General features: G+C 44.7%; 1 protein-coding gene across 1 annotated transcript in view; it reads left to right on the top strand.

Annotated features, from left to right (window-relative positions):
• The first annotated feature begins 43 nt into the window (after window positions 1–43).
• Window positions 44–11,480, top strand: part of SLC30A7 (solute carrier family 30 member 7) — an 84,078-nt gene continuing 72,641 nt past the window's right edge. The window contains exons 1-2 of the mRNA XM_055146086.1: window positions 44–283; window positions 366–467. Of these exons, the coding sequence (XP_055002061.1) occupies window positions 204–283; window positions 366–467 (182 nt within the window). The 5' untranslated portion in view covers window positions 44–203. The remainder of the gene's footprint in view (window positions 284–365; window positions 468–11,480) is intronic.

Here is an 11,480-nt window from a genome sequence, read left to right as displayed (position 1 = left end):
GCTCTTTCCGTCACTGGCCGCGTAGAGCGGCGCGGGCCGGAAGTCGGCGAGTTCCGAGTGTGTGTCTGGGTCCGCCGGCGTCTCGCAGCTGCGCCCGTGGGGGAGATCGCTGGGAATCCCCGCCGGAGGCGTCACCCCGGTCGCCGCCGTCAGCTCGCGAGCCGCTGTCCCGGGAGGCGGCCCGGCGCGCGCCGGGCGGGAAGATGCTGCCCCTGTCCATCAAGGACGATGAGTACAAGCCGCGCCGGTTCAGTCCGCTCGCCAAGGTCTCGGGCTGGTTCAGGTGCGGGCCCGGCGGGGAGGCCGGGGGCGGGGGCTGGGGGGGGCGCGGCCCGCCTGACCGCGGCTCTCCCGCCCGCCCGCAGGTCGATCCTGGCGGACAGGACGTCCCGGAACCTGTTCCTGTTCCTGTGCCTGAACCTCTCCTTCGCCTTCGTGGAGCTGCTCTACGGCATCTGGAGCAACTGGTGAGGCCGCGCGCGCCCTGCCACGTCGCCGCCCCGCCGCCCGCCCCGGCCCGGCCCGGCCCGGCCCGGCCCGCCCCGCTGGCAGGTGCTGAGGGGCCGGCGCGCCCCCCCACCCCACCCCCGCGCCCGCGCCGCCCTCGCCCCGCTCCGGGCCGGACGGGGAGGGACCTTGTCGGGGCCGGGGGAGGGGGGCGCATTTGGGGCCCTCGCGGGGAGGGGTCTGGGATGCTCCGCCTCTGCCCGGGCCCAGAGAGGCGTGCGGTGGTCCTGCCCCGCGGGACCCGCGAGACCCCGGCCCGGGTCCTGGAAAGGACCGTGTAAGATTCCCCTGGACGGTCCCATCTGTTGGGCGGAGGCCGGCGGGGATGGTCCTGGAGAGGCTGGACCAGCCCCGCAAGACCCCGCGTCTAGGGCAGTGACTGCTCTCTAAACCTCCTGTCCACTCGAGCAGCCGAGAAAAACCAAAACCAAAACTTGGGTGCTTTTCTGGGACTCTCGAAAGAGAAATGTGAAGATTGTGCACCTGTGTCGTCCGTTCTTTCTGCTCTGTTGAACATATGAAATCTCGACTCTAAAGTCAGTTTTTAGGGACGGTTGCTGTCCTCGATTGTAACTGAGATTTCGCAGTGACATTGGGTAACGTCAGTTTATATGCCATACACAATTGTATGAAAAAGCAGATTTTTCCATTCAAACATCAGTTCAATATTATCAAAAAATACTCAACATATTATGAAAGTAGTTTATTTAGTTACCAGTTGGATAAAAAAAGTATACTGAAAAATAAAAACCTTGGCATATATACATATATATTAGCAAAGCAGATATATGAAACATATGCCAAATAGGATAATTTTTAACCCCATAATATTAGCATCCTTCAATGCATGGCACATATTAAAAACACTATTAAAATATTGTGTTGGAATAAACATAATTTATTACAAATATATAATATTTATAGTATGTCTTACATTTTTCTCCGAAATTATGCTATATTTTGGTAGATGTACTGATTGTATCAAGTCTGTCTTGGTTACCAGGTGTATTATTATATTACAGTCACTTTATACATTTTGTAATTCATTATATTTTACTAAAGCCTTCCATTGCACGAATCACCTAATGAAATATCTTATTAAAAAATTAATATTTGATGTATGAGCTACTTATTTCATAAAAAGTTTGGCAGCTAGTAATTCTTTTGACATAGAGACATTTATTTAGGAAATTAATGCTATTGTTTTTCAAAGCCATTTGTCAATCTGCATTAGTCTGTAAGGAAAACAAGTATGTTTGTTTTCTGCCCTTAGCTTCTTGTTCTTCAGACTTGAGGCTTCTCTTTCGGCTTCCTTTCTCTTGTCGTGTGACGTCATCTTTCAGATCTGAAATCTAGTTTTGAAGTAGCATCTGCCATACCTAGATCAAGTAGTCTGTATTCATTTTATATTCACCTTCATAGCCACAATCTCTTATTTCCCAACATTAATTTTTTTTCCTGGATTGGGAGTAGAGTTTGTCCCTCTTGAAGCTGTTACAGATTTAGAAATTGCTTGGGGCTGTGTCATAGATAGGCATCACATATTTAGTTTTCTTTCTTGACTGTGCAATGGTTTCTTGGTAATGATCTGTTCCTGAAGACTCATTTTAATGAATTTCTTATCAAGACTTGTTTGTGATAGTCATTGCTTTGTCTGTTTTTATTCTGTAAAATTGTTTTAAGACATGATAGATATAAAAAAATAGAGAATCTTTTCCTTCTTTGCTTCCTTCCTTCCCTCCCTCCCTCCCTTCCTTCCTCCCTTCCCTCCCCCTCCCTCCCTCCCTCATTCCCTCCCTCCCTCCTTCCTTCCTTCCTTCCTCCCTCCCTCCCTCCCCTCCCTCCCTCCCTCCTCCCTCCCTCCCTCCCTCCCTCCCTCCCTCCCTTCCTTCCTTCCTTCCTTCCTTCCTTCCTTCCTTCCTTCCTTCCTTCCTTCCTTCCTTCCTTCCTTCCTTCCTTCCTTCCTTCCTTCCTCCCTTCCTCCCTCCCTCCCTCCCTCCCTTCCTTCCTTCCTCCCTTCCTCCCTTTCTCCCTTCCTCCCTTCCTTCCTTCCTTCCTTCCTTCCTTCCTTCCTTCCTTCCTTCCTTCCTTCCTTCCTTCCTTCCTTCCTTCCTTCCTCCCTTCCTCCCTTCCTCCCTTCCTCCCTCCTCCCTTCCTCCCTTCCTCCGTTTCTCCCTTCCTTCCTTCCTTCCTTCCTTCCTTCCTTCCTTCCTTCCTTCCTTCCTTCCTTCCTTCCTTCCTTCCTTCCTCCCTTCCTCCCTTCCTCCCTTCCTCCCTTCTTCCTTCCCTTCCTTCCCTTCTTCTCTCCCTCTCTCCCTTTCTCCCTTTCTTCCTTTGTGTGTGTGTGTGTGTGTGTGTGTGTGTGTGTGTGTGTGTGTGTGTGTGTTTGGGTGACACCCAGTGATGTTAAGGGCTTACTTTTGACTCTGCACTCAGAAATCACTCCTGGTGGTGCTCAGGGGACCATATGGGATGCCCAGGATCAAATCCAGGTTAGTGACATGCAAGGCAAATGCCTTACCAACTGTACTATCACTCTGGCCCCTCAAGAATCTTTTTTTTTTAAAAATAGGATTATAGATGGTAAACATATTCTTTTTCACAGATAATGCATCATAGTGGTAGTATATAGCTATGGCAAATGTTCTTGTTCAGTGTCCTGAGTTTTTTTTGTTGCTTTGCTGGGTTTTGGACCATGTCCCACAGTGCCCATCTCTGTTCACCAGGCACTGGTGGTGGCCTAAGGACTGTGGTGCAGGGAATGAGCCTGACCACTGCTCGCAAAGCCTTTCCTGCCACAGAGCCTTCATTATTAAGGAAGAATGTAATTATAGATAATTTATATTTTTGATAGTAAGATATCAGAGAATTTTTACCTTTATACAAAAAGTGTAAACTTTATTGGAACAATCATCATTTCTGTCTTATTTAGGTACCTTAATACTTGGAAATAGGGAGGGAGAGAGAGGGAGGAGAGGGAGGAGGGAAAACTTTTTTATTTTCCAAGTTCCTTATTTGCCCACTGCATGGCACCATGAGTTTTATTAGTGTCTCAGTGTACTTTGCGTTATCAGTGTTTTTTGGCTCTTCCATACTGCATTTATTTCACAGATAGAAAATTAAATTTCCCTGAAATTTACCTTAAGGGTGTTGAAATCATTTCCCTCTTTGTCATAGAAGTGATTCATCAAACTCTAAAGGTCTCTAAAAATATCTTTGTATCAGCAAAGAAAATGCTTGTTCAAGAAATGTTTTAGGGCATAATGGTCACTGATTTGATCGTACTACTTAAAACAATTCCTTGGTATAAAACAATTGCTCAATTAGTCACACTTTTTTTCTCATTGAACTATAACTCTTATATATAAATATTTTAAATTAATGCATTAGCTTTTTAAATGAACTTCTCCTTCCTCAAAGGACAGTATTACTTTGCAGCTTATGGCGAAGCAGTGTAGATATACATTTCATTGTGCTGGAAATGTTTCTGAATTACTGAGATAATATTGGTTTACACACTATGTGTGTTTTAGGAGCCCATGCTGGATCTGTGCGGATGTGTGTTACTATTCCATACTTCCCACCAGAATACCTCTGCTCTCCTCCGCAACCCACTGAGCTCCCTCCACTCTTATTTCTCCCTCCCTTCTCTGGGAACCTCGTTCCTGCAGAGTCCAAGGGTTTGTTATGGTTTTATTTTGTTTGTTCTTTTGCTTTGCTTCTTTATATGACACATATGGACGAAATTATTCAGTATATTTCTTTCTCTTTTATTATTATTATTTAGATTTTTCTTTTGGGCTGGAGTGATAGCACAGCGGGTAGGGCATTTGCCTTGCAGGCAGCCAACTCGGGTTCGATTCCTCGGTCCCTCTCGGAGAGCCTGGCAAGCTACCAAGAGCATCCCACCTGCACGGCAGAGCCTGGCAAGCTACCCGTGGCGTATTCGATATGCCAAAAACAGTAACAAGTCTCACAATGGAGATGTTACTGGTGCCCACTCGAGCAAATTGATGAACAACGGGACGACAGTGTTATAGTGCTATTTATATTTTTGGGTTTTAGGTCATACCCAGCGGTGCTCAGGTCTTAATTCTGGCTCTGTGCCCAGGGGTCACTCCTGGAAGTGCTTGGGAACCATGTGGGATGCGGGAATCCCACCAGGGTCAGCCCTATGGAAGCAGGAGCCTACCCTCTGTCCCATCTCCCCAGTCCCCTCGTTCTACTTAAAAAAAAAAAAACACTTTTGCTTTTATTGTAATTTAGGTAACCTGTTTATAGTGGTGTTGGTTAACATTTCTATTTGGTCTTGGCAGGGGTGTGTGGGGACACACCAGCAGTGCTCTGTGATTCCTCCTGCTGCCTCTGCACTCTCTTAGATCAAACCCTGGTCAGCTGCTGCAAGGCTTGCCACTGTGCTGTCATGCTTGTCAACATTTTTGTCAACATTTATGGTTTTTTTTTGTTTGTTTGTTTGTTTGCTTTTTGGGTCACACCTGGCGATGCACAGGGCTTAACTCCTGGCTCTGCACTCAGGAATTACTCCTGGTGGTGCTTGGGGGACAATGTGGGATGCTGGCAGTCGAACCCAGGTCAGCTGCCTGCAAGGCAAACGCCCTACCTGCTGTGCTGTTGCTCCAGCCCCAGCATTTATGGTTTTGATGTCCAGAGTTATTGTACCTTTGCACCGAGCACAATCTCTCCAGTAATTTCTACATTGTCACAAATGACAGAATCTCATCCTTTTTTTTTTTTATGACTTGTTTTTAGTTTTCTGTTGTATATATGTTCTGATTTTCTTTATTTAATCATTTGTTCTTAGGTATTTAGGCTGTTTTCATCCTTCAGCTATTGAGTTAGTGTTTCGGTGAACATAGCAGAGCAGGTACTTTTCACACTGGTCTTTTTTTGGTGTTTTGTTGGTGCAAAGCATGCACTCGACCTACCCCTTGGATTTGTGTCTTCAGATTCTTCAGAAAGATACCTAGGAGTTGAATTGTTGGATCGTGTGGAAGACATGCCTGTGGGTTTTAATACTTTGAGGAACTGCCTACTGCTTTCCCTGGAAAGTGCAGTGCTTTCTGTTGCCCCCAACTGTGTACAGGGTCAATGTGGGAATTTTTTCGAGGGAGCATGGGCTTCGGACCAGGTTGGCAGCTGTCAGGTGTCAGCGCCTCAGCAGTCCGAAGCATGTACATGCCCAGTGAGCTCGCTATCTCTAGCCCCTGAGACTTTTTTAAAGGTATTTTTCTGTGTACCTATATTTTTATTTTATTTTTTAAATTTGGGCCTCACTGGTGGTCAGGGCTTCTCCTGGCTTTGCACTCAGGAATCGTTCTTAGTGAGGATAGGGGGATGATAGGGTTGCTGACTGACCAAGCCTGGGTCAGTAGTGTGCAAGGCAAGCACCCTGCCCGCTATACTATCTTTCTGACCCTGTACCTATCATTTTAATCACTGTACCACTGTACCACTGTCATCCCCTTGATCATCAATTTGCTCGAGTGGGCGCCAGTAATGCCTCTGTTCATCCTAGCCCTGAGATTTTAGCAGCCTCTCTGTTTTCCCAGTGGTGCCCCATTGGAGGCTCTTTCAGGGTTAGGGGACTGAGACCCATCATTGTTACTGCATTTGGCATATGAGTACACCATGGGGAGCTTGCCAGTCTTTACTGTGTGGGCAGGATGCTCTTGGTACCTTGCCAGGTTCTCCAAGAGGGAGAACTAGGCTATAAGAGGTCACGTGGCCACAAATGTGGCCACGTGCTTTCGGGAGCGTTGTTTTATAGTCTCTGTATCTTGGCCGTTGATCGGACTACATATGGGATTTCTCCCATAATTCCCGCAAACTAGGGCCTCTGAACCAAGCTAGAGTGAGAGCAAACAGTGACACAGTGAGCCTTGACAGCTCCAAGCAAAGGGTGTTTTTGTACCTGTTTATTTATTCATCTTCCTCCTGCTTCCATCACCAAACCCATTACTTATAAGTTAACAAACACAGAATAACAAAAACCAGGACACTGGCATATCTGCAGCCCGGGTGATAATCTGCAAGTGCCTTTGCCTTATAGAACGGACGTCATGACATCATGGGAAGGTTTGTTAATGCAGGTAGGATTATTTTCTTCTTGGCTGCACTTTTGTATTACCCCAAGAAATGGCAAGAAAATGTTTCCTGTTTTCTTTTATCTTTTTTTTTTTTTGCTTTTTGGGTCACACCCGGAGATGCGCAGGGGTTACTCCTGGCTCATGCACTCAGGAATTACCCCTGGCGGTGCTCAGGGGACCATATGGGATGCTGGGAATCGAACCTGGGTTGGCTGCGTGCAACGTTTCTTTTATCATTTTAACAACTTAAGCAAATGTCAGGATTCTTAGAAGTTGCTGATCACCTGTTTTTAAATTGGTTAAAATTTTCCTCATTAATTTTGTGAAAAATCTGTCTTGATGCTTGCCTGTCTTCAGTTTTGAATTTTAGTTTAGCAACACTATGAACATAATATTGACTTAGTTACTAATGGACCCTTAAGTATTTTTTTATGGTCAATCTGCACATATATCAAAGTAAGGATTCCGTGGGTCTCATGGCTTTTGTATCCAGACACTACTTGTTGCACTTCATCTATCATACTGCCCAGGCTTTCTGCCAGTTGTACTTGTCCAGTGGTACCTGTGCAATAGCTCTTGGATTTTTTAACGCAGGTATGTTTTTTTTCCTCAACCCTACCTTCTCTACTGATAAATCATTTGGAAGAATTCCTCATCACTGAAACCATCACTATATTTTTGTTTGTATCTAAGCATTTGCATTTAGTCCTTTTAAAAATATTTTCCATTATTCTCTGCTAAAATTTCCTATTGATTCATGAATCAATTTCCCCCTTGGATATTTTCACTTACTAATTACAGTTATGATTCTAATATCAAGATCAGTATTTTGGCCTAGTTCTAATTGGCTTTTTTATTTTAATTTTTTAATTTTTTATTTTATAAGTTAGTTCACAATATTTGATTACATTTAATATTCAGACACCAATCCCACCACCATTAACACCTTTCCACCACCAAATTTGGGATGTTTCCATCCCAAGCCCCAACCCCTGTCCCAAAACACAAACGAAATAATATATTTTGTATTGTCTGTTATGAAGAACTGCTGAACATGCTTAAAAAAAGTGTTCTTGTAGGAAACAGTGTGAAGATTATTATATTTGTTTGTTTGTTTTTGCTTTTTGGGTCACACCTGGCGATGCACAGGGGTTATTCCTGGCTCTGCATGCAGGAACCACTCCTGGCAGTGCTCAGGGGACCATATGGGGTGCTGGGAATCGAACCCGGGTCGGCCGCGTACAAGGCAAACACCCTACCCACTGTGCTATTGCTCCAGCTCCCAAGATTGTCATATTTTGGCAGGAGCCATTAAGATACTCTATAGGATATCAGGAACATGTTGTTAAAGTTTGGTGGTGTGAGCTTTGGTATATATCTGAAAATATGTATATATGTATATGTATATATATATATATATATGTTTCCATCTATGATTTATTGCCTACTGTCTGAACCCCATCAAATGTGCTGTGGTAATTATGGAGAATGGGTAGGGAGTGTCTCATGATGTGTCAAGTGGCCCAGGAATGTGTTCACTCATGTGAGGCTCAGTTCGAGTGTGTGGGGGAGCGGCCTTCCGTGTGCTGGTGGTTGGGTAGTGGAGGTCGGCTGCCAGGGCTGGGTCCCTTGGGGTGAGGAGGGCTCTCACCCACCCCCCTCTGGGGCGCCTGAGTGGAACAGCCTGGCTCGGAGTCTGGTGGCATGGCTCTGGGATCCTCCTTCCAGGAGAAGCAGCCGGTTCTGTTTGTAAGGACTTATTTACAGTTACTTATTACAGTTCTGTTTGTAAGGACTTATTTTCTTGCTGTATTTTGTGTCTTGATTTTTTTTTTTTCTTTTTGGGTCACACCTGGCGATGCTCAGAGGTTACTCCTGGCTCTCTGGCTCTGCACTCAGGAATCACTCCTGGCGGTGCTCAGGGGACCATATGGGATGCTGAGAATTGAACCTGGGTCGACCTGTGCAAGACAAACGCCCTGCCCACTGTGCTATCGCTCCAGCCCCGTTTTTTTTTCTTTTTTTTTTTTTAATCTAAGGCTGGGTGTTGTGAGTTAAAAGACAATATTTTTTATGACTTGGAGGTGGCCTTCTGTTGTCAGTCTTTTCTGATTGCATGTCTTGCAGATGCTCTGGGTGATTGTGAAACCCTGGTGTCTGCCTCCTCCCTGCTCTGCTGAAGCCGCAGCTTTCTTGGTGTGAGGACTGTCAGTGGTGGGAGCAGGAAGTTCACTTCCCTGAAGTAGCCTCAGTCTTAGCTCCTGTGAACCTGGACTTGGGAGATATTCCTCCCCAAACTGTTACCGTCAGTCCGTGCAGAATTGGTCGTGTTGGATGCTGCTGAGTGTTCTCCTTTCCTACCTAATATAAAAGAGCATCTAGCTTTGTGTTGGCACAGGACCCTGTCCTGGCAGAATCGCTTGCTTCTCCCTGGCATTTTTTGCTTTAGTGGTTATTCCAGCATGTATAACATGGATTTTTAACTTCCCTCAAATAATAGTTCACTTTCTGTGAAGCATAAGCAACATACAATTGAGTACACTTTTGTTTCCCTCTTCTGTCCTCTGTGCTATTATTGTAGTAGATTTCATTGTCTTGTTATCAGTTCCGGGCTGGAGTGATAGCACAGCGGGTAGGGCATTTGCCTTGCACGCGGCCGACCCGGGTTAATTCCTCCCTCTCTGAGAGCCTGGCAAGCTACCGAGAGTATCCCGCCCACACGGCCGAGCCTGGCAAGCTTCCTGTGGCGTATTCGATATGCCAAAAACAGTAACAACAAGTCTCACAATGGAGACGTTACTGGTGCCCGCCTGAGCAAATTGATGAGCAATGGGATGACAGTGACAGTTATAAGTTCCATAATACAGTGTTTGGTTTTGCTTTATACCAAAGGCTAGCAAGACTTTTCATTAAATTAGAGATAGTAAATATTTTAGGTTTTCAGGGCCACTAAGTCTGTTACAGCTTCTCTGGTCTGCTGCTGTAGCACAGAAGTGGTCATAGATAGTATATATAATTGAACATAATTGTGTTTCAATACAACTTAATTTACAGAAATGGACTGTGGTCCAGACTTGGCCTGTTGGCCTAGACTACTAACCCGTAGCTTACGCAGTTAAATATCCTTTTTTTAAAAAAAGCTTTAAGATGCAATTAGCATGCTAATTCACACATTTAATGTATGTAATTGAATCCTTTTTAGTATATACAGAGTTTTACAATCATAATACTTTTAGAGCATTATTTATTTTTTAAAATTTTATTAACTTATAATGTTCCAACACCCGACCCTGCCTTCACCTGTGTACATTTCCCACTACCAAAGTTTCCAATTTCCCTCCCACCCCTCCTCCAAATATTTTTATTGCCCCATCCCCAAGGAAACCTTGTTTCTGTAGTCACCACCTTCCAGTTCATTCATCTTCCCTTTCTTTATTTACCCTGGTTGTATGCAGCTTCATCTTCTTTCTGTCTGTATATATTTTCTCCAGTAACCTGACATTCCACTGAATGGAATTATACAGGGTGTGATTCTGTGTGATTGGTTTCTTTAAATTAGTGTAATGTTTTCAAGAGTCATGTTCTGCATGTGTCAGATTTTATTTATTGTGATTACCAGATAATCTAGTACTATGGGAGGATTCTGATTCTTCATGTCCTGGTGTTAATGTCCACAAGGTGTCTCTTTGATTATAGCCAGTTAGTGGGTATGATGGTCTTTCTTACAGTTTTGATCTGCTTTTTCCTGAAGTACTGTTAATGTTGATTATCTTTTACAGTGCTTTGTATGTCTTTTGAGAAATGTCAATTCAGATCCTTTATTTGTTTGAAATATTGCTCCTTTTTTTGAAGATCTTAAGAATTCTTCACATATCTGGATACACCCCCTTGTCTGATATATGATTAGCAGATTCTTTTCACCCACTTGTGTATTGCCTTTTTCATTTCAGTGGTAGTGGCCTCTAAGGTACAAACGCTCAAAAAGTTTAGTGCTGGGCCAGAGTAGTAGCATAGTGACAGGGCACTTGCCATGCATGTCGCCTGCATAGGTTCAATACTCAGCTCCCCATATAGTCCCTGAGCCCTGCCAGTGGTGAGCCCTGTGGATGGAGTCAGGAGTAAGCCCTGAGTACTACCAGGTGTGGACCCCAGACATAAAAGTGTAATAGACACAAAAGTCAATTTATATGGATTTGTTTAAGCATTCCTAGACATCCCTCCACCCAAATAAATAATAACCCATCAAATCAGACCAAATAGGAACTATTTATTTTCAGGTCACAGGAGCAATAGTTCTGAATGTATATCATACATTCAGAAATGCATCTCTTTTTTATTTCCTTCGTTAGAGCACATGTGGAGGTTTTGAACCTCTAGAGTTGACGTGGATTTTATGTTATTGTTAATTTCACCAAGCCACATCTTTAATTTTTTTTCCCATGATTTCTACCAACTTGTGATTCATGTGGGATTTTGGAATACTGCCGTTTTCTACACATTTCTGCCACAAGGGAGACTCTTGCTGTGTGTTCCTTAGTTCTCAGTGGTTGTTGGTGCCGTCTACTTGGTCAGGGCTTTTGTTGGGGAGGAGAGAGTACTTTCCTTTTCCTCTAGGAAACGCCGCTCTGCCCCTGAGAGTCGGCGGGTTTTATTTGTCAGAAGGAGCTGGTGTTCTGTTCTAACAACAGCAGACCTTTGATCAGAATCAATGCAATAGTGTGGATCTGTGACAGTTTTAGTCTTGCCCAAAGCAACTCATATCTTATTTTAAGCATCTCCCGTTCAGAGGCAGCTGACCTTTGCTCATGACCAAAGGTTGGGCAGATTCTCCTGGCCCCCTGCCCAGGAGCAGATAGCGATGTTTCT

The sequence above is a fragment of the Sorex araneus genome, chromosome 8 (genome assembly GCF_027595985.1).
Source record: "Sorex araneus isolate mSorAra2 chromosome 8, mSorAra2.pri, whole genome shotgun sequence".
Lineage (NCBI taxonomy): Eukaryota > Metazoa > Chordata > Mammalia > Eulipotyphla > Soricidae > Sorex > Sorex araneus.
The sequence above is the reverse complement of the archived record's forward strand: the minus strand, read 5'-3'. Positions and strand labels throughout refer to the sequence as shown.